Source organism: Podarcis gaigeae (assembly GCF_964106915.1).
Source record: "Podarcis gaigeae genome assembly, chromosome: 14".
NCBI classification, from domain to species: domain Eukaryota; kingdom Metazoa; phylum Chordata; class Lepidosauria; order Squamata; family Lacertidae; genus Podarcis; species Podarcis gaigeae.
Window position 1 is genome coordinate 15598002 of NC_139690.1, and position 23567 is coordinate 15621568.

At 48.4% G+C, this 23567-nt stretch overlaps 1 protein-coding gene across 2 annotated transcripts in view; it reads left to right on the top strand.

Moving 5' to 3' along the window:
* WHAMM (WASP homolog associated with actin, golgi membranes and microtubules) overlaps nt 1–23567 on the top strand; it is a 28336-nt gene continuing 4769 nt past the window's right edge. For both annotated transcript variants that reach the window (XM_083712579.1, XM_083712580.1), the window contains exons 1-9: nt 1–788; nt 6212–6385; nt 8819–8969; nt 12924–13093; nt 15026–15191; nt 17191–17378; nt 18114–18200; nt 19686–19781; nt 21470–21914. In XM_083712579.1, the coding sequence (XP_083568705.1) occupies nt 207–788; nt 6212–6385; nt 8819–8969; nt 12924–13093; nt 15026–15191; nt 17191–17378; nt 18114–18200; nt 19686–19781; nt 21470–21914 (2059 nt within the window). In that variant the 5' untranslated portion in view covers nt 1–206. The remainder of the gene's footprint in view (nt 789–6211; nt 6386–8818; nt 8970–12923; nt 13094–15025; nt 15192–17190; nt 17379–18113; nt 18201–19685; nt 19782–21469; nt 21915–23567) is intronic.

Below are 23567 nucleotides of genomic sequence, written 5' to 3' on the forward strand. Positions count from 1 at the left end.
AAGCGGGGACGCCGCTCGCGACGTCACAGAAAGAGGCACAACAAGTCCTCCCGGGCCGCTTTGCTACTTTCACTAAAAGGAGGGGGAAAAGAAAGTTTATCGGGGTTCTAGAACGTTGGAAAGCCTTTGAAGTTCAAAGGGGCGCCGCCGCCGCTGGAAAGGAAGCGGCTGCGAGGCTGCGGGCGCCCGGCTTCCTCTCTGCCCCCATGGACGAAGCAGAGGAGCAGCCGCAGCCGGACAGCCTGGACGGCTGGGTGGCCATCAAGGAGGACGCCTTCGGGCAGCCCGAGCCGCCGCAGAAGCTGCGCTTCCTGGTGGCCTGGAACGGCATCGAAAGCAAGTTCGCGGTGACCTGCCACAACCGGACCTTGCAGGAGCAGGCGGCCGAGGCCGGAGGCGGCGGCGTTGGCGGCCCGCAGCAGATGAGCTGGGCCGGCCTCTTCTCCCCGCAGGCCCTGCAGGGCGTCCACCGCCAGCTGTCGGCCTTGGCCCCGCAGCTGGAGCCCTGCCTGCCCGCGCTGCCCGCGGCGCTGTCCGGCCAGAGCGGCCTGTGGGCGCTGCTCTTCCCCGGCTGCCCGGTGCTGGCCGAGGCCGAGCTGGAGGCGCTGTGCCGCCGCCTGGAGAGGTACCTGGGCTGGGCCTTGGAGGCGTGCGGCCGCAAGGCGCTGCTCGACTCGCTCTTCGCCCACGACCAGGACGAGGAGGACGAGTACTTCGAGAACTTGCAGGAGTTCCGCAGGAAAGCGCTCAAGGGGCGGCTCAGCGGCGCCAAGGAAGCCTTGCGGAGGGTACGGGGCGCCGTCGGGGGGCGTGCTATGGGGCTCCGGGGGGGGGGGGGGAGCGTGCCCGGAGGGCGCTGGCAGGTAAACCCCTGAGGGACGGGGAAGGAGTGGGTTCACATTCCCTAAGGAGAGGCAGTGCGGCGCAGTGGTTAGCGCGTCGGACGAGGACCTGGGGGAATCCAGTTTCGAATACAGTGGTACCTCGGGTTACAGACCCCTCAGGTTACAGCCTCCGCTAACCCAGAAATAGTACCTCGGGTTAAGAATTTTGCTTCAGGATGAGGACAGAAATCGCACGGCAGCAGGAGGCCCCATTAGCTAAAGTGGTAAGGACCCACTAACCATTAGGTCCAGTCGTGGCCGACTCCGGGGTTGCGGCGCTCATCTCACTTTACTGTCTGAGGGAGCTGGCGTACAGCTTCCAGGTCATGTGGCCAGCATGACTAAGCCGCTTCTGGTGAACCAGAGCAGCGCACGGAAACGCCGTTTACCCTCCTGCCGGTACCTATTTATCTACTTGCACGTGCTTTTGAACTGCTAGGTTGGCAGGAGCAGGGACTGAACAACGGGAGCTCACCCCCTCGCAGGGATTCGATCCGCCGACCTTCTGATCAGCAAGCCCTAAGCTCAGTGGTTTAACCCACAGCGTCACCCGCATCCCTTGCAGCTAAAGTGGTACCTCAGGTTAAGAACAGTTTCAGGTTAAGAAAGGACCTCCCGAGCGAATTAAGTACCACTGTATTAAAATACCGTAATACATCAAACATTAAAAGCTTCCCTAAACAGGGCTGCCTTCAGATGTCTTCTAAAAGTCTGGTAGTTGTTCTCTTTGACATCTGGTGGGAGGGCGTTCCACAGGGCGGGTGTCACTACTGAGAAGGCCCTATGCCTGGTTCCCTGTAACTTGGCTTCTCGCAGTGAGGGAACCGCCAGAAGGCCCTTGGAGCTGGACCTCAGTGTCCGGGCAGAACGATGGGGGAGGAGACGCTCCTTCAGATATACTGGACCGAGGCCGTTTAGGGCTTTAAAGTTCAGCACCAACACTTTGAATTGTGCTCAGAAACGTACTGGGAGCCAATGTAGGTCTGTCAGGACCGGTGTTAATGTGGTCTCGGCGGCTGCTGCCAGTCACCAGTCTAGCGAATTAAGTTCTTAACCCGAGGTACCACTGTACCCCACTTGGCTACGAAGCTTGTTTGGAGGGGGGGGGGTTTCTCCATGCCACCTGCCTCGGGGCCTCACCTACCTCGCAGGGCTGTTGTGGCAGGGGAGATCAGATCATCTGTAGATGCCCCCTTGAGTTTCTTGCAGGAAAAGGTGTGGATATAAATGCAAGAAATAAGCAAATAATCCAGGCGTTTGCAAGTTTCGGGTTCCCCACATGTTGTTGGACCACTACTCCCATCAGCCCCACACAGCACGGCCCAGTGGGTGGGAACTGTAGTTGCAACAATGCCTGGGAATGTTAGGTCGGGCAAGGCTGCTTTGATATGTGTGTGTCTTCATTTCTTACATTTTTAGACCGCTTACCGGCTGCACAAAGTCAGTCCATTGTTCGAAAAATAAGAGTTTAGAGTCGCCTTGCCCCCAAATGGCACCTAGACATTCCATACATTGGCGACTGCAACCTTGGTTTAAGGAGCTGTTTGATATCTGAGTTTCTAACACTCATTCTTGCCTGGAACCCTGGAGGGTCGCTGCCAGTCAGTGTAGACACATTGAGGTTAATGGGCTGATTTGGCATAAGGAAGAGTGGCCTGCATTTTTGAGCTCTATGCAATGGACACACAGCAGTGAGCTGGAGCCGTTTAATTCCACCCCAGTTTTCAAAGCCCCATGGGAACCTGAGGCCAAGGAGCCGCAGATTTTGTGAAGGTTGACGCTTAGCTAAATACAGTGGTACCTTGGGTTACAGACGCTTCAGGTCACAGATGCTTCAGGTTACAGATTCTGCAAACCCAGAAATAGTACCTCGGGTTAAGAACTTTGCTTCAGGATGAGAACAGAAATCGTGCTCTGGCGGCACAGCGGCCCCATTAGCTAAAGTGATGCTTCAGGTTAAGAACAGTTTCAGGTTAAGAACGGACCTCCAGAATGAATTAGGTTCTTAACCCGAGGTACCACTGTAAAGCCTTCCTTGTGCTGTCTGTTATAAGATGCTGCGTGCAACTTTCCAAAATCCAAACACCCCCCTGGCCCACCAGCTGTGTCTTGGATGAAGACGCTGTTTGGATGACTAATCGGCTGTCAAAATCCTCACAAGTCTTCTGCATATTTAGGCTTAAGTGTAGGGGAGAGGCCTGTGTTTATAGGAGCAGGCAATGTTGCACTGGATAGGGTATCTGATTGCAGTCATTAAACGAACTGGGAATTCCCCTTGACCTGCAAAAAATCCCTTCTCAGAAATCTGAGCGAGTTTCTCTTTTATAACAGCTGTCCTGGGTTTCCAGATCACTATAAAGCAGGGGATCCCTGGTTTTAAAGCGTATTTATATATTTTTTCCACCCACCCATCCTCTAAGCATTTGGGGGTGATGTACCCAGTATTTTCTATGCTCTGCCTCCCCAGTTGGGGAGTTGCCCCTCCCGCCTTTGAAAATATATACAGTCATACCTTGGAAGTCGAATGGAATCCGTTCCGGAAGTCCGTTCGACTTCCAAAACGTTCGGAAACCAAAGCGCAGCTTCTGATTGGCTCCTGCAGCCAATCGGAAGCCCCGTTGGACATTCGGGTTCCAAAGAACATGTGCAAGTCGGAACACTCACTTTCGGGTTTGCGGCGTTAAGGAGCCAAAACGTCCGAGTACCAAGGCGTTCGGGATCCAAGATACGACTGTACTGTTCCCCTAGGAGGCTTTCAAAGTATTTTCTATTTTTTAAAAAAGGAAAATGATCTACATAAAACAGTTTATCCTCCCAACAACCTTGCGAGGTAGGTTAGCGTTTGAAGCTGGGGATCACTGCAGAAGGTCTTGCATCTAAACAATGGCAGTAACAAGGCCGAAACAAAATAAATAAAATAAAATAATTCCTTCCAGTAGCACCTTAGAGACCAACTAAGTTAGTTATGGGTATGAGCTTTCGTGTGCATGCATCCATCCAGCATCTTAATTTTCTGCCTTCTGTAAGGCCTAAGTCAGCCACCCTCTCAACCTGTCGCTGACTAGGCCTCATTTCCACCATGTTCTGGGCTAATGTACACATTCAGCTGAATCCTGTGACCTGGTTTCCGAGACTTCTGAGTTGCAAGGTGAGGGCTGTATACTTCAGGCCCTTTGGCCCTCCGGAAGTTACTGAACGACCACTCCCATCATCCCTGGCCATTGGCCTTGCATGCTGGGGCTGCTGGGAGTTGTAGTTCCTGCCATGTTGCCTCAGGATCTTCCTGCCTGTGGAAAGCTAGCATGTCAGGAACACCCTTGTAAGCTCGCTTTCTCCCAGAGGTGCTAGTTTGCTATGTGCGGAGATAGTACTGTCTTTTTCGCTCTATAGGATGCACCCGACCATAGGATGCACCTTGTTTTAGAGGGGGAGAACAAGAAAAAGAAAATCTGCGCCGCTTCAGCAAAGCAGCAGGAGAAACAGAGCCCCTTCCATTTCTCCTCCTGCTTCACTGAAGGGGCGCTGTGCAGCTCTCCCTCTCTGCTGAAGCCAGGAGAGTCTTGCTCTCCCGGCTTCAGTAAAAGGAACCTTAAGCCTTTGGAGCGCAGCGCGAGTTGCCACTGCACTCCAAAGGCTTCAGGCAGCTATTCCTGAAGCCTGGAGAGCAAGAGGGGTCGGTGCGCAAAGCCTCTGGAGTGTGGAGGGAGTGCTTCCTCTGCACTTCGGAGGCTTCGTGTTGCTATCGCTGAAGCCAAGGAGCCTGCGTTCGCTCCATAGGACGTACACACATTTCCCCTTAATTTTTGGAGGGGAAAAAGTGCATCCTATAGAGCGAAAAATACGGTAATTTTTAAAACTTGGAGGAGCATTTAGACATACCTCTGGCTTCGCTGTACAATGGCACAGTCCTGTAGAAACATGGGACTCTGTGATTTGTGTGTTTGGCTGGCGCAGCTCTTGGGAGAGAGAGTGCGATGTGTCGGCAGCAATTCACAAGTAACTCAAAACAGAGAGGTGTTGTCAGATGCTAAGGGAAAAGGCATATTCTCTGGCTCTTGACTCGCCTCTGTGGGTGTAGGAAATGGCTAACATTGGTCTGAGCTGAGATGAGCTCTTGGATTCTGGAACACGTTTGGTGTGTTTTCCATGCGGTTCAATCTACCACCCTGCTGTGCAGCCTTTGTTCCCGTGAGTGGCTCCCTGTTTGGAAGAAAATTAAACTTATTTAATTGATGACATAGTCAGCATTATACATCTATTAGGACCACCAAATGTAATGATTTAGCTGCTGCTGTGTTCCATTCTACTGTGATATAAAGCAATTAGCACCCGGAGGTGTAGCTCATAGAATTGTAGAGTTGGAAGGGAACCCTGCGGGGTCATCTAGTCCAACCCCCGCAGTGAGGGAATCTCCCCCATCCAATTTGAAACCATACTGGGCGCTGCTTCGCTTTGCTAATGTGCTAGCAGTTTTATTGCTGCACCGCTACCAATAGCAATACTTCCCCCCTACTTAACATAAATTGCTTAAGCATTTTCCATTGCTCTGCAACCTTGACTTTCCTCCTGTACAGTCGTACCTTGGAAGTCGAACAGAATCCGTTCCGGAAGTCCGTTTGACTTCCAAAACGTTCGGAAACCAAAGCACAGCTTCTGATTGGCTGCAGGAAGGGGATTGGGGAGGGATCGTAAAAGAAGGAAGACTCCCCTGAAAACTCCCTAGGGCGCACTGAGCGTGCTTAGGGGTGCAGAACCCTCACTGACTGTTGTGGGGTGCGGGGGAGAACGTTGGAAGAGGAAATGGAGTGACTGGAATTCGAACCTTTGCTGCAGGTTCGAATTTGCCTAATCCTAGTTGTAGAGCCATTTTGGAGAATCCTTAGCCCCCCAAATGTTCTGAACTACAACTCCCTTATTCTCTGGCCATTGGCCATGCTTTCTAAGGCAAGAGGGAGTTGTAGTTCAGCGACATTCCCCACTCCTGTTTAGAGCCTTTTAAGCTAGCGGCTGTGACTGTGTCTTGTGGCGGACAGTTCCGCAGGTTCTGGATGTGCCCTGATAGGTGCAGCACTGTTATTGTTATTATTTATTAAATTTGTACACGGCCGTATGCCTTCTGCTCTCAGGGCAGTCCACAGAATAAAATCACAATATATAAACACAACAGGTGCATTTGTCTTGCGAGGTTTGTGCCGCACCTCCATAGGACCCACATCTACGTAAATTTGCGGTGCTCTTAAATGGCTGCTGTCCACCCACCACCACCCTGGATGGCTCAATTGTTTGCAAAGGGTACGATTCCACTGCTAATTTTGGAGTCTTCTTAGGTTCTCTACCAGCACAAGGATGCTGACAAGCTGGTCGCTTTGATGGAGCTCTACAAGGAGGAAGATGATGCTTATTGGGAGCTGGTTACCGTGGCGACCGAATTCTATCAATATTTGCTGCAGCCGTTTAGGGATATGCGTGAGCTGGCAACTTTATACAGACTGGAGATCCTGGTAGGTTTCTCTTTCCAGTGTTTCAAAGTCTCTGTAAAATAAGATCCTGTATGATGAATGCTTTCTCCCCGTGGAGTCAGAAAGATGGGATCTGTTGGCACCAGACTGCTGTTTTGTGTTGTAGGTGTCATTGACACAACCATAGCACATTGTGATGGATTTATTTTGAAACATCCAGGCATTGTTTTGCTTTATTCGTTGTTTCGCAGGGCTCTTCCCTAATGTTACTGCATTATTGCAGTCGGCGCTCTTGTGCTGCAGTGCAACTAAAGCAGGACAAAAACCAGGCAAACTTAGAATAATAGAGGTGGAAGGGAGCCTGAGGATCATCTAGCCCAGCCCCCTGCAAGGCATGAATATGCAGCTGTCAATAATAATAATAATAATAATAATAATAATAATAATAATAATAATTTTATTTATACCCCGCCCTACCCAGCCAAGACTGGGCTCAGGGCAGCTAACACCAGGTTGATTAAAATACAACTTAAAAACAAGATTAAAATAAAACATTAAAATGCAACCTCATTTCAGTAGAAACTCAAATCAAAAACTTTTTTGGGATGAAAACGTCAAATCTTCACCAAGGCCAACTATCCAGACTGGCCAGAAAAAAGCCAGGGAAGTCCCCAAGTAGGAGTTCCATCACAGAAGAAAAGAGGGGGAGGGGATCAAGTTGATTCTAAGCCAAAGGCCAGGCAGAATAACTCTGTCTTACAGGCCCTGCGGAAAGAAATCAGATCCTGCAGGGCCCTGGTCTCATGAGACTGAGCGTTCCACCAGGCCGGAGCCAGTGTTGAAAAGGCCCTGGCTCTGGTTGAGGTTAATCTGACTTCCTTAGGGCCCGGGACCAATAGGGTGTTGCTATTATGGGGTGTTGCTACTATGGGGATCAAACCTGCAACCTTGGCATTATTAGCATCTAACCCAATGTTTCCCAACCTTTTCCCAACCATGGGCCCCCTTCCAAGGGGGGAAAGGGGGCAGCTGCCCCCCTCAATAAGTAAAAATCAATACAAATTAATACAGATCTGAGGTTCTGCTCCCTCTAACAAAAGCTGTCCTACCAGTAGAAAGGTAGCTATTTAATTTTTTTATTTGTAAATAGAACAAATTTTTTATAATTTATACTCTTATCTAGATTTCAAAGAGAAATTGTAGATTATAATACCAAAATATTGAAGGAAACGTATAATTTATTGCTAGAATGGGAAACTAAAGATGAAGAGGTCAGATATGTAATGATCAAATGGGCACAGGACTTAGGACATAATATACAAATGGGAGACTGGGAAAAACTATGGAAAGTGGATTTAAAATTTACTGACTGTATAATTCTGAAAGAGAATTATATGAAAATGATGTATCGATGGTGCATGACTCCTGTTAAACTTGCAAAAATGTATAGAATAAGTTCCAATAAGCGCTGGAAGTGTAAATAGAAAGAAGGTACGTTTTATCATATGTAGTGGAATTGCAATCAAACACTATTGGGAAATGATATATAATGAACTGAAGATGATGTTAAAAAAAAACTTTTATTAAAAAACTAGAAGCTTTTTTGTTAGGCATTATAGGACAGGAGGGACTTGGGTGGTGCTGTGGGTTAAACCACAGAGCCTAGGACCTGCTGATCAGAAGGTCGGCGGTTCGAATCCCGGCGACGGGGTGAGCTCCCGTTGCTCGGTCCCTGCTCCTGCCAACCTAGCAGTTTGAAAGCATGTCAAAGTGCAAGTAGATAAATAGGTACCGCTCCAGCGGGAAGGTAAACGGCGTTTCCGTGCGCTGCTCTGGTTCGCCAGAAGCGGCTTAGTCATGCTGCACACATGTCCCAGAAGCTGTACGCCGGCTCCCTCGGCCAATAAAGCGAGATGAGCGCCGCAGCCCCAGAGTCGGTCAAGACTGGACCTAATGGTCAGGGGGTCCCTTTACCTTACTAAGTTTTTGTTTACACAATAAAAAACATACATAATAACATAGTATTTTCCAATATCCACATTTCATTCTCATCTTTGGACTTCCTCACATCTCTTGTTCCTGCATCCTAAACTCATAAATTTTACTAGCAAATTATTAACTTGTTTCAATTCATATAATATATTTTTCCAATATTAAATCTCAGATTTTAGAATTTAAATCACTCTTTTGAAGACTTAGTTATAACAATTTACCCAAAATTTGTATTTTCTTTCAATTACAATTAGATTTGTATTCCTTGTAGCTAATTTGTTGGAGCCATTCTATTGCTAATCTTACATCTTTCTTAACATTCATACAATTTACAATATTTTTGTATGTAGTCCTTAAATTTCTTCCATTCCTCCTCCACCAGTTCTTCTCCCAGATCTCGGATTCTGCTAGTCATCTCCGCCAGTTCCATATAGTCCATCAGTTGCCCATTTTGACTCTAAAAATATACTCCTTTTTTTGCAGAAATCCTTGCAAGCTGACAGGCTGGGTCCTAAAAGGGTTGAGGCCCTGAAGAAGGAGGCGGAGGAGTGGACGGATCAGGCTGAAGAAGCTGTTTGCTCCATCCAAGACATCACGGTTGGTTACTTCAAGGAGACAGTGATGGCACTAGCAGGTGAGCAGAGAGGCAGGCAGAGGCAACCTTCCCTTTCTTTTAAAATTATTTTCCATTTTTGCGTTTTACAATGTTTCAGCAATAAAAATTGCAGTGGTACCTCAGGTTACATACGCGTCAGGTTAAAGACTCCGCTAACCGAGAAATAGTGCTTCAGGTTAAGAACTTTGCTTCAGGATAAGAACAGAAATCGTGCTCCGGTGGCGTGGCGGCAGCAGGAGGCCCCATTAGCTAAAGTGGTGCTTCACGTTAAGAACGGTTTCAGGTTAAGAACGGACCTCCGGAACGAATTAAGTACTTAACCCTAGGTCTAAACCAGTAGCATCTCTAAAATCCTCCCCCCCTCCCATGACACATAATTCTTATTATTCAAAAAGTGAACTCCTATTCACATGGAAGAAGCCTAAAAGGCCATTCACTGTTAATAACTCCTTCTCGAATTGCTCCCTTAGAAATCAAATTGCCCCCCTTTGGGGACCACGGGTCTAAACAAATTCCACCTGCATTTTCTGCGACTTCCCTCTGTGGTTTCTTATTTTATTCCGTATTCTTACTGCATAACTAATTCAAACCTATTTACAAATCTAACTTTTTTATTTCTTTTAAGTTATTTCTCACCGCTCGTGTTTATGTCAACCCTGCTAATGTTTTTAATTATTTACAATTTGTTTTCACATATTCAACAAATGTTCCCTCGTATTTACAGGACCGCCTCTCCTGGTATGCCCCACAGAGGACCTTAAGGTCCATGAATAATCATAGTTTAGAGGTCCCGGGCCCTAAGGAAGTCAGATTATCCTCAACCAGGGCCAGGGCCTTCTCAGTGATGGCTCCGACCTGGTGGAATGCTCTGTCCCAGGAGACCAGGGCCCTGCAGGATTTAACTTCCTTCCGCAGGGCCTGGCTTTCAATTTGAACTTAGCCTGATCTTTTATTCTTCTTCCTTCCCTCCCCCCCCCCCCTTTTTATGAAGATTACCCGCTCTGGGATCCCACAGCTAATTCTCCCCTGGTCTCCTCGCTGGCCCAAATAGGACTAATTTAGCCAACTAGCCCTGGTGATCATCTAATGTTTATCGGATGGATTTTCCCCCTAAATTGATTTTTGAATTTATTGTTATTCACGTTTTATACTGTATTTTATATTGTTTTTTGTAGCTTCAATTAAGTGTTTTAAATTTGTTGTTAGCCGCCCTGAGCCCCGTTTTCTGAACCGGGAAGGGCGGGGTATAAATAAAATTTTATTATTATTATTCTGTTTAAAAAACCCTCTCTCATCTTGATATTCGTCCGGTAACTTTCGCCCCATCTCTGCGTAGTCCATCAATTTTAGTTGCCGCTCCTCTTTTGTTGGAACTGCTGCTTCTTTCCATCTTTGGGCATATATCATTTGGGTGGCTGTGGTAGCGTACATAAATAGTTTTTTCCCTGATCTTTGGGTACCTCTTATCCCATTCTGCCTAAAAGAAAAGCTTCTGGCCTTTTAACAAAGGTTATTTTCGACATTTTCCCCCAACTCATTATAAATCATTTCCCAGAAAGCTTTTACTGTCTTGCACAACCACCACATATGATAAAAGATACCTTTCTCAGGCATGAGTGAGGCGCAATCTTCCAACGAGTTCCCCAGAGCAGGCCATCTTGAGTTTCCCAGTAGATTGAGGTCCATCTTAATTAGAGAGGGAGGGTCTGTGCTGAGTGGGAGATTCCATCAAAATATCCTGGGGATGACCTTCAGGGCCTTCTCGGTGGCTGCTCCCAGACTCTGGAACTCCCCTCCCAGAGAAACTAGACTGGCTCCCTCTTGGTTGTCCTTGAAGACCTCTTTGTCCCAACAGACTTTAGCGAATTGACGGCTTTTAATGAAAGGGCTTGTGCCATGCTATTTTTATTGTAATTATTTGTATGTTTTAAACAGATTTCATACATGTACAGTGGTACCCCTACTTACATTCACCTCCGGTTACGTATCTTTCAGGATACGTATGCGGCAAACCTAGAAGTATTTTTCCAGGTTTTGCCGCATGCGCAGAAGCACTCTACTGCGTCACGCGCATGCGCAGAAGCGGTCCCTTCGGTTGCGGAAACTTCGGGATCCAACCAGAGCTCCGGAACAGATCCCGTCCGCAACCGGAGGTACCACTGTATATAGTTTTAATTCTGTTAGTGTTTTTTTGATAATTAAAAAAAATGTTTTTAGCAATACAGTGGTACCTCGGGTTACATACACTTCAGGTTACATATGCTTCAGGTTACAGACTCCGCTAACTCAGAAATAGTACCTTGGGTTAAGAACTTGGCTTCAGGATAAGAACAGAAATCGTGCTCTGGCAGCGCGGCGGCAGCAGGAGACCCCATTAGCTAAAGTGGTGCTTCAAGTTAAGAACAGTTTCAGGTTAAGAACAGATCTCCGGAATGAATTAAGTACTTAACCCAAGGTACCACTGTACTTGTTTTTACAGTCAAACCTCAGAACTTGAACGTAATCCATTCCAGAAGACCGTTTGACTCCCCAAATGCTCAAATTCCAAGGCGCAGCTTCCGATTGGCTTCAGGAGCTTCCTGCACTCAAGCTGAATCCGTGTTGGAACGTTCAGCTTCCGAAAAACATTTGAAAACCGGAACACACACTTCTGGGTTTTCGGCGTTCGGGAGCTGAAACGTTTGGCAATGGAGTTGTTCGAGTTCTGAGGTTTGACTGTATCTGTAAGTTGCTTTGAGTCCCATAAGGGGAAAAGATAGGGTGTAAATAAATTAATAATAATAATAATAATAATAGGTGATTGTCATAAGCAAGATTTTTAGTTCTTTTCTTCAATGACTCTTGTTTTTTCAAAAACGTATACCGTATTCTTCGCTCTATAACACGCACCTGACCATAACACGCACATCGTTTTTAGAGGAGGAAAACAAGGGAAAAAACATTCTGAATGAAACAATGGATGTATCATTTTTGGGCTTCATGCTGTGGCCACAGACATGTGATCTGATGGTGAATTTGGGGTGACCCAATGCAAAGATCCTGAGAATCCCTGTGGATCCATGCTTGGTAACCACGTTTTTGCACCATTGCAGCCCCAGGCAACAGTGGGTGCGTGATTTTTTGGTGCAGACTGTAGCCATGGACATGCTATGTGATCTGATGGTGAATTTGGGGTGACCCAATGCAAAGATCCTGAGGATCCATGTGGATCTATGCTTTGTAACCATATTTTAAGTGGGGAGCGAAGGAAAAACAAAGAAGGGACATGAGAGGGGTGTGCAGAGAAGCAGCTGGCTAAGAATGCAGGAGAGGGATTTAACGGGAGGGAGGAAAGAAAGGCAAAAGTTTCCCCCCACCCAAGCAAGCAAGCCAGCCATCTCTCTCTCTCTCTCTCTCTCTCTCTCCCTCCCTCCCTCCCTCCCTCCCTCCCTCCCTCCCTCCCTCCCTCCCTCCCTTCCTCCCTCCCCCCTCTCTCTCCCTCCCCCCTCTCTCTCCCTCTCCCCCAGCAGCACAGAGAGGAATTCCCCTCTGCTTGCCTGGAGGGGAGGGGCTTTCCCTGCTCTTTCTTCTGTTTCAGCAAACACAGCAACGAAACAGAGGAGGGTGGGCAGTAAGACCCTGAGGCAGAATGCAGGAAAGCAGCCGCTTCCTCTTTTCAGGTTTCGCTTCTCCGTGCAGTGCCGCGATTTGATTTTTGCTTGATTTTTCGGCTCCAGGGACCACACATTCGCTCTATAACACGCACAGACATTTCCCCTTCCTTTTTAGGAGAAAAAATCTGCGTGTTATAGAGGGAAAAATACGGTACTTAAAAATATTCTTTATATATATTTTCCCAATACGTTTTCACTATGTCACAAGTCCACCACATGTGGAAGAAACTGCCTTCTTTCACCCCACACTTCCAACAAGTTTTATTTCCTGTTTTATACATCTGTGACAATTTAATTGGCGTGACCCTCCTCTTGACAGCCATGCAGAAGCAAATGGAGCAGGACCGGAAGCGCTTTGGCCAAGCTGCCTGGGCCACGGCTTCTCCCAGGTTAGAAAACCTGAAGTACCTGTTGGCGAAGGAGACTCTGCAGCACATGAGAGCCAAAGAGCTGTGCCTGAACCACAAGAGAGCGGACATCCGGAAGCAGGTAAGGGCATCGCCCCACATTCTCCTCTCGTCTCACTAGAGGAGCCTCCCAGATGTGGGAGTCATGAGATGGAGAGTGAACATTGCAGCTAGGAAACAGCCTTAAAGGAAAAGGTAAAGGGACCCCTAACCATTAGGTCCAGTCGTGGCTGACTCTGGGGTTGCGGCGCTCATCTTGCTTTATTGGCCGAGGGAGCCGGCGTACAGCTTCCGGGTCATGTGGCCAGCATGCCTAAGCCGCTTCTGGCGAACCAGAGCAGCGCACAGAAATGCCGTTTACCTTGCCGCCAGAGCGGTGCCTATTTGTCTACTTGCACTTTGACATGCTTTTGAACTGCTAGGTTGCCAGGAGCTGGGACTGAACAACGGGAGCTCACTCTGTCGCGGGGATTCAAACCTCCAACCTTCTGATCGGCAAGGTTAAACTACAGAGCCACCCACGTCCCTAGGAAACAGCCTTAAGGCATCCCTTAAATGCTTAGATGCGTTCCTGCAATTTCATTCTGACAAAGCTCATACAGCCTCGGCCTAATAATAATAATGATAATAATAATAATAATAAATTTATTATATCTGGCTGGCTTTCCCCAGCCACTGTGGGCGGCTTCCAGCGGTATATTTAAATACAATGATTCATCAAATATTAAAAGCTTCCCTAAACGGGGCTGCCTTCAGATGTCTTCTAGAGGTCAGATAGTTTTTTATTTCTTTCACATCTGATGGGAGGGCGTTCCACAGGGCAGGCGCCACTACTGAGAAGGCCCTCTACCTGGTTCCCTGTAACTGAAGGAACATCTCCACCCCCATCGTTCAGCCGGGACACTGAGGTCCAGCTCTGAGGGCCTTCTGGCAGTTCCCTCCCTGCAAGAAGTGAGGCTACAGGGAACTGGGCAGAGGGATTCTCAGCAGTGGCGCCTGCCCTGTGGAACGGCCTCCCATTGGATGTCAAGGAAATAAACTACTATCTGACTTTTAGAAGGCATCTGAAGGCAGTCCTGTTTAAGGAAGCTTTTAATGTTTGGTGTTTTATCGTGTTTTTAATATTCTTTTGGGAGCTGCCCAGAGTGGCTGAGGAAACCCAGCCAGATGGGCAGGGTATAAATAATAATTTATTATTATTACTCACCTATGGCAGGCATAGGCAAACTTGGCCCTCCAGGTGTTTTGGGACCACAACTCCCATCATCCATGACCACTGGTCCTGTTAGCCTAGGGATGATGGGAGTTGTAGTCCCAAAACATCGGGAGGACCGAGTTTGCCTATGCCTGACCTATGGCAAGTGGCCTTAGCTGAGAAGCGAACAGACAGCTTAAAGGAAGCAGAGGGCAAAACGGATGGTTTCGATACAGGTTCGCATTGTTTCATCATGTACAACAGCAGATTGGGTCACCTGTTCCAGCCACCATTGACAAGCAGAGATATATGGAGGGGAAGAGAGTGAATATATACAGGTTCTTAGTATATTTCATTGTTTACAAATGCCCTGAAATGTGTGTTTTATTTTTACTTGCATGTTCTACAACACACCCACCCACCCACCCACATACATACATATACAGTGATACCTCGGGTTACAGATGCTTCAGGTCACAGATGTTTCAGGTTACAGACTCTGCTAACCCAGAAATATTACCTCAGGTTAAAAACTTTGCTTCAGGATGAGAACAGAAATCGTGCGGTGGCAGCGGGAGGCCCCATTAGCTAAAGTGGTGCTTCAGGTTAAGAACAGTTTCAGGTTAAGAACAGACCTCTGGAACGAATTATGTTCTGAACCCGAGGTACCACTCGTGTGTGTGTGTCTGTACACACACATACACACACACACGGAAAATGCCCCTCTGATGGGAGGGAAGCACGATGAGGGAATGGAAAAGGACCGAGTGACGTCGTTTTGCTTCTAATAGTTTGTGGGCTTAATGACGCTTCCTGCAGATGGAGACCCTCCACGAGGAAGAAAATGACATGGCTCGAGTCGAGGAGCTGGAAATAGAATATTATGAAACTCAGCTGGAGCTGTACGAGGTGCAGTTTGAGATCCTGAAGAATGAAGAAATGCTGCTTATTACACAGTTGGAGACTTTAAGGAGGCGGATGAAAGGTAAGCAAGGAAAATGAGCCACACCTGCCAGGGACTGGGCGGCTGTTTCTCTGATTTCCTGCAGTAGCCGGGCCAGCAGTTTGGAGCCTCCAGTCAGAGAGCAGCAACAGGGGAAAGGATATTGTGTTCTGTGTCCTGCTTGGAGGCTTCCCAGGAGGATCTGGTTGGGTAATGTGGGGAGCAGAATGATGGACCATTGGCTGACACCTCTGACACTCGTCAGTTTTCCCACTCTACACGCCGGCCTCCCAAGTTTTCGGCCTCCACAATAAAGCATTGTTTTTACATCGCCGCTCCAGGGGCAAGGCCAGAACAGTTAGTCACACAGAGATGCGGCGGGCAGCCTCCTTTCTGAGAACTTGTAATTATGCCATGGTGCTGGATTGAACGAGTTTGCCTATGCCCCTTATGGAGGCTGGAAGTAGGAAAGTATAGAGAGCAGGGCATCATGCAGAGATGCAGCAGATAGCCAACTTTTGGAAATTTGGGGAACTTGAAAAATATTATGATCATGAGCTTATTTAATATACGTGTGTGTACCTTGGAAGTCGAACAGCCTAGGTCTTGAACGTTTTGGCTCCCGGGGGGGCCACTAGGGGGCGCATCGGAAGATGGCTGACAATAACATCTCTCCGACCCACACGAGGTACTTTGGAGGCTATGATGGGGGTAATTAGCCTCCTTAACCCCCCCAGGATTGTGGGGGGACGGCCCTTGCCTGCTGTGCCCTATACCACCCCCGAATTTGTGGGGATGGGGGGGCACTAGGCACAAATCCCTCCTGTGGGATTTCGGCACTCTTGGACGCCGTCCCTGATTCGCGCCACTAGCTGCAAGAACTTCAAAAGAAACAATTTGGACGAGGCGAATTGCACATACTTCAAGGAAGGAGGGGGAGTAACGACTGCTGACAGAAGAGATCTCTGATAAAACAAGACAAGAATAAAACATGAGAAGATACATCAAGATACGGTACGGCAAATGACTGAGGGGGGAAGGGAAAAAAAACTTTCCTTTCTTTTTCTATGTGATTAAACAAGAATCCCCTCCCCTTATGAGTCAGAAATGTCGTTTTTAAGGACTTAAGCTGTGGATTTAAGGCTGTGTGGAGATAAACTTTCAAACCAAAGCATGTTTCAAGATGAGCCTGGAAGGTATAAGAGCTTTGGAATGACGCAGTTAAAAATGCCGTCGCCATTTTGGGAAGCTCTGTCGGAGGTCTTGAGTCTGGGAGGAGAAAGAGAGAAACAAAGCTGTTTATATATTGTGGATTAAACTCCTCAGTGGGACTTAAGAGCAACAGCTTCATAAAATTATGATGGAAAGAGCGATGTTATCTATGAAGGAGATGATATATGGAAACCATCTTGATTCGAGGATTGGAAGAACGGGAAATTCACACAGGATTATTATATTGGTGTTTATCGGCTTAAGGAGACTATCAGAAGAGATCATAAAGAAAAAAGAGAAAATATATGAACAAGATGCGATGTGGAAACAGCAAGATAAGACTGGATAGAATTATGAACTCTGTTTGGACTGATTGGGACTGATTTGGACATTAACGCAGTAGCAAGAAGATGATCAGAATCCCCCTTCGGATCTTGAAGTATGGGTCCCCCCAACAAAATTTAAAATTTGGCTTTGTAATTCGGAATTTATGTGATGTGATTTAATTTGATGTGATTGGCCAGTTAATAAAAAATTATTAAAAAAAAAAAAGAACGTTTTGGCTCCCGAACGATCAAAACCTGGGAGTGTTCTGGTTTTTGAATGTTATTTTGGAAGCCGAACATCCGACGCGGCTTTGCAGCTTCTGATTGGCTGCAGGAGCTTCCTGCAGCCAATCAGAAGCCACACTTTGGTTTCCGAACGTTTTGAAAGTCGAACGGACATCCGGAATGGATTCCGTTCGGCTTCTGAGGTACGACTGCATAGGTATAGATAGATAGATAGATTTGCATATTTCACATAAGTAAACATTTTCTCCTTCCTTTAGAGATCCAGGATGAAGTAGTTTATTATGACACATGTGAAAACCCTGATGAGTTAGAAGCCACTGAGCAAGTCCTGGAAGAAACCCGTGTGCCTTCTTCTGAAATAGCTCAACTGAGGCAGAAGACCCAGCAGCTGGAGACGAAGCGTGGGATTATCTGCTCAAGGAGAGCTTACCTCAGAAACAAAAAGGCAAGTGGTCCAGAAAAGTTTGGGTGCCCTATTATTATTGTTTATTAAATTGGTATATTGCCTTATACCCGCAGGTCTTGGGGCTGTTCGTAGGATAAAATCACAGTATAAAAACACAACATACATATAACAAAAAGAAGAACCCAATACCCCCCCCCCAAAAAAAACCCCACACATTTTAAAAGGGCATTGAATGTCAAGTCAACCAAAGGCCTGGTTGAAAAGGAACGTTTTTGCCTAGCGCCTAAAGGTGTCTAATGGAGGCGCCAGGTGAACTTCCCTGGGGAGAGCATTCCACAGACGGGGAGCCACTGCAGAGAAGGCCCCGTTCTCGTGTTGCCACCCTCTGCACCTCTCAAGGAGGAGGCACACAAAGAAGGGCCTCAGAAGATGATCTCAGGGTCCAGGTGGGTTCATATGGGAAGAGGCAGTCCTTGAAGTATTGAGGTCCTGAGCCGCTTAAGGCTTTACTGGTCAAAACCAGCCCTTTGAATTGGGCCTGGAAACTAATTGGTAGCCAGTGCAGTCGGACCAGGATCGGTGCAATATGCTCAAACCATCTTGTCCCGGTGAGCAACCTGGCCGCTGAATTCTGCACTGTTGACATTGGGTGGAGACACTTGTTCCAATAAACATGATACACACACACACATGTTGCATTTTAAAATAAAATGGGGACCTCAGCCGGCACTTACAGCTGATTGGCATGCTTCTGTTTGGTTTCTTTTCCATTAGGATCAATGTGAAGAGAGCCGCCATGCCCGGCTCCAGCAGGCTCAGGAGAGCTCACGGCATTTCCAGCAACATCACAGCATCCAGATTGTGAGTAGCAAGGAATTGGGGGAGAAATCTCTTAAGGCAGGGGTGGGGAGTGTGTGGCCCCATGAGCAAATGTTATTGGGTTCCAAGCCTCAGCCAGCACGGCCAGTGGTGAGATGTGAAGTTTTCGCTTCTCCTTTATGGAATTACAGTCGTAACCTGGATCCCGAGCGCCCTGGGAGTCGATTGTTTTGGCTCCCGAACGCTGCAAACCCGGAAGTGCGTGTTCCGGTTTGCGAACTTTATTCAGAACCCAAACGTCCAACGGGGATTCCGCGGCTTCTGATTGGCTGCAGGAACTTCCTTCAGCCAAACAGAAGCCGTGCTTTGGTTTCCGAACTTTTTGGAAGTGGAACGGACTTCCGGAACGGATTCTATTCGACTTCAAAGGTACTCCGGCTGAGCTGTAGTTAGTGCTTCATCATGCAGCAATTCACAGGAACGCAGGGAAAGAAAGTAACATTCTGTGTGCTGGGAACTCTTGCCTTTATACCAGGTTTCTAGGCCTTGTGGTTGGGAAGGTACACTTGGAAGCGGAATGGGCGGTGCTTGCTGGTAACTCGGAAACCAGGGATACGCTATTGGGGGTTGGACTAGATGACCCTTGGTGTCCCTTCCAACTCTATGATTCTGAGTCCTGTGTACATATTCCCCTGCCCTCGCTGACCTGAGGATTACGAAAGCAGAATAAAGCATGCAAAATAGTTTTTTAATGGTGGTAGTGGGGAAATGAGATGGATGCAAACTTGCTCAACTTGCGTAACATATTCGTGACTCAGAATCCTACTTTTGGGGGCTATAGGATTTGGATTCCCTGTGCATATAACTTTTCTGCACCATCTAGGGACACGGGTGGCGCTATGGTCTAAACCACTGAGCCTCTTGGGCTTGTCGATTAGAAGGTCAGCGGTTTGAATCCCTGCAACCGGGTGAGCTCCCGTTGCTCTGCCCCAGCTCCTGCCAACCTAGCAGTTCGAAAGCACACCAGTGCAAGTAGATAAAGAGGTACCACTGCAGTGGGAAGCTAAACAGCGTTTCTGTGCTCTGGTTTCCGTCATGGTGTTCCGTGGCGCCAGAATTGGTTTTGTCATGCTGGCCACATGACCTGGAAAACTGTCTGTGGACAAACACGGGCTCCCTCGGACTGAAAGCAAGATGGGCTCCGCTACCCCACAGTCACCTTTGACTGGACTCAGCCGTCCAGGGGCCCTTTACATTTTGGGGGGTTTTTTTACTGCACCATCTTCTGTATATTTACCCCAGTCATTGTAGCAGATCTCTATACAGTGGTACCTTGAGTTAAGAACTTTGCTTCAGGATGAGAACAGAAATCGTGCTCCGGCGGCAGTGGGAGGCCCCAATAGCTAAAGTGGTGCTTCAGGTTAAGAAGAGTTTCAGGTTAAGAACGGACCTCCGGAACGAATTAAGTACTTAACCCGAGGTACCACTGTATGCGGGTGTTAACTTTTTTCCGGTGTCCAAATTTAGAAAAGAGACAAAAGGAAAGAGGACGAGAAGAAGAAGAAAGCGTGGATAAAGCAGGAGCGAGAGAAAACCCTGGAGAGGCTCAAGACGTTCAAAGAGGTGAGTCTCAATTCGAACTCCCAGCGATCTTCCTGCCACTGGGAAATCTTCCTTCTGGAGAAAAGACAAATCGAAGGTGGTGTGCTTGTTTCCTCGTTCCCCTGCAACTGGCCAGCAGCAGCAGGAAACAACAAAGGCAACTTCTGTTTTAGAAATTGTTATAATAAATTGGTTTGGCATGGGTTGTTGTTGTTTCTTAAACATAGGCTTATGTGGTGTAGGACCCCACCCTCTTGCTTTGAAGTGATTTTGATATTGTATTTTTAAATGGCTCGATAACTCACCTTGGACGCTGTGACGAAGAAGAAATCACGACCGCAGTTATAATCATAATACCTTCCTTCCGAAGTAGCAAAGGAAAGCGCATTGAAGGGCACTGATGGAAATGATATGTGTATTGTATTTATAGCCTGCCTTTCCTCCAGGGCGTGGCTCTCCCCCTACCCATTTTAATCTCAAAACCACTTCAGTCGGTAGAGCAGGAGACTCTTAATCTCAAGGCCGAGGGTTCGAGACCCATGTTGGGCAAAAGATTCCTGCATTGCAGAGGGTTGGACTGGATGACTCTACAAACAACTCTGTGACATAAAGGCTGGCAACTGTCCCAAAGCCAGCCGGTTAAGGATCATGCCTGAGTGGGGCTATACCGTATTTTTCGCTCTATAAGACGCACTTTCCTCCTCCTAAAAAGTAAGGGGAAATGTAGGGATGATCGCGGAGTGGGGTCCAGAGGGAGCGCACTCCCCACCCAGCCTGCCTGCACGCGTGACCTCGGGGTGCAGAGCACACACACCCCTCACAGACAAAGCCACGGCTGTCTGAACATCATTGCCTCTGTCTAACCTTTTGTGGTCTCAGTAGTTTGCGGTGTCCTGTCTGTAACCTTTGTCTCTGAGACCTTTTGTCTCCTTCGTCATACACTGTGGAAGGGGAAAATGACGCGGTGGAAACAGGTGCCAAAATAACTTTGTACCACCCCACGATCTCGGGACCGGAAGATGTGTAAAGGTCACAGCCCAAAATGTATCTGCCTGGTTTGCATATTTGTATCAATAAAAGGAGGCTCCACAGGGCTGGCCGGCAGCTTGCATGTAGCTCACCTGTGCGCAGCTCACCTGCTTTATCAACTCCTGCCTCATGGCCATCACTTCAGGGAAATGTGTGTTCGTCTTATAGAGCGAATGCAGACTGCGCAGCTTTCGCTGAAGCCAGGAGAGCAAGAGGGATCGGTGCGTACCAATCCCTTTTGCTGTTCTGACTTCGCTTCACTGGAGAGGCGCTGCACAGCTTTCCCTCTGCGCAGTGTCCCTTCAGCGAAGTGAGAAGAGAAGTGGAAGGGGCTCCGTTTCTCCAGCTGCTTCGCTGAAGGGGGCTGCGCAGAGAAGGAGAGCTGTGCAGTGCCCCTTCGGCGAATCGGGGGGGGGGGGGCAGCCCCTTCTGTTTCTCCTCCCGCTTTGCTGGAAAGGCGCTGAGCAGAGAGGGAGAGAATTTTTTTTTCTTGTTCTCCTCTAGGCGTGTCTTATGGTCGGGTGCGTCTTATAGAGTGAAAAATACGGTAACCCCTGGTTTCCCAGGTCCTAGTTTGACCCTCCAACCAGCCACTGGCTCTCTTTCCCCCATCGTTGCTCTCCGGCAGTTGAACTGCACCTTTCTGAAACCTGACAGCTCTGTCGTCGTTCCCCTTGCAGAAATGCCCGGCACAGTTTGTGCTGAAGACTTCCCGGTCGCAGCCGTTGAACGCCAAGCAGCCGCAGGGCGCCTCCCGCCGGACTCTGGCCGGTGCCCCTCAGACCCCCTCGGCCAAGACCTCCCGGCCAGCACAAACCAAAGGCTTCAAAGCGCTGCGGCAGAAGCCCTCGAAGGATATCCCTGTCCAGATTTTTGCCCCTCCGCCGCCCGGCCCTGCGCAGCAAGGGAAGAGCAACGGGGGGCCGCCACTGTTGCCTCCCCCACCACCTCCCCCACCACCACCGCCGCTTCCCCCACCATCAAACAACCAGCCTCTTTGCTTAAGGACAGGAGCGCAAATCGGTGAGAAGCCTCTGCCCCTCTTATGCAAAGACCCTCCTGGGAAGAGTGGCTCTCTGGAGAAAGCAGATGGGACGCCCAGGCGCACGGCAAACGATTATGCAGGTAGGGGGGGGCTGTTGTTTCCTTTTTCTGTGCATTGTTGATGTGTGTTGCATCACACCATCATGCAGGCTGACCCAGCAGGGATGCCAAGCTTTGTAGCTTCCCAGAGCGGCCTCTGGCTCACAAATGTTCCTGGCTAATTGCGGGACCTTTGATCTGATCCAGGAAGGCATTTCTTAATATTGCAGACTGGAGCAATCCTGGTTGGCTTCCTGCAGGCTTCTGGTTGGCCCCTGTGGGAGGAGGATGCTGAATTATATAGGCCATGGGACATGGGTGGTGCTGTGGGTTAAACCACAGAGCCTAGGACTTGCCGATCAGAAGGTCGGTGGTTCGAATCCCCGCAACGGCGTGAGCTCCCGTTGCTCGGTCCCTGCTCCTGCCAACCTAGCAGTTTGAAAGCATGAAGTGCAAGTAGATAAATAGGTACCGCTCCGGCAGGAAGGTAAACAGCATTTCCGTGTGCTGCTCTGGTTCACCAGAAGCAGCTTAGTCATGCTGGCCACATGACCTGGAAGCTGTACGCTGGCTCCCTCGGCCAATAAAGCGAGATGAGCACCGAACCCCAGAGTCGTCCACGACTGGACCTAATGGTCAGGGGTCCCTTTACCTTTACCTAGGTAAACTAAGGCCCAGGGGCTGAATCCAGGCCAATCACCTTCTAAATATGGCCCGCGGATGGTCCGGGAATCTGCATGTTTTTACATGAGTAGAATGTGTGCTTTTATTTAAAATAATGTATCTCTGGGTTATTTGTGGGGCATAGGAATTCGTTCATTCCCCCCCTCCCAAAATATAGTCCGGCCCCCCACAAGTTCTGAGGGACCGTGGACCAGCCTCCTACTGAAAAAGTTTGCTGACCCCTGATACAGGCTTTTGTTCAGACCCAGAGGGGCTCTCCTTGCCTTCTTAATCGAGCAACAGACATTTCCACATTTAGAAACTTCACTGCCACCGTGAAATTCAAAAGTAACTCCCCCCCCCCACCCTCCTGGCATAGCGCAGGGACCGGTCCGAGCCAGTATGGTGTAGTGGTTAAGAGCGGTAGTCTCGTAATCTGGTGAACCGGGTTCGCGTCTCCGCTCCTCCACATGCAGCTGCTGGGTCACCTTGGGCTAGTCACCCCTTGTCTGAAGTCTCTCAGCCCCACTCACGTCACAGAGTGTTTGTTGTGGGGAAGGAAGGGAAAGGAGAATGTTAGCTGTTTTGAGAGTCCTTAAAGGGAGTGAAAGGCGGGATATCAAATCCAAACTCTTCTTCTTCTTCTTAAACATGTGAGTTGTAATCAGATGGAAGAAGCAGGCAGTCCGCTGCTAAATTTATAGGTGGCACATATGGCAGCTTAACAAATGAGCTCTAAAACGATGTGCTTTTTAAACGTGTCGATAGTTATTGCTAAGTTAATTCACATTCCTTCCCCCCACCCCCCTCTTGTTTTTGTTAATGATTTTTCTACCTCTCTTGCTTGGTTGTGGTGGTTTTTAATTAAACATGAAACGCTTAGATCTTAAGGGTAGCTTTGTAGGGGGGCGCATGGGAACAGAAGCCTGCAGAAAAGGAACTTTGTGGGTGGGCGAGGGGGGGCTTCTCCTTTTGGAGATGGAGCCATAGGTCCAGTGGGAGGTTGCCTGCTTTGTAAAAGGAAGATTCCAG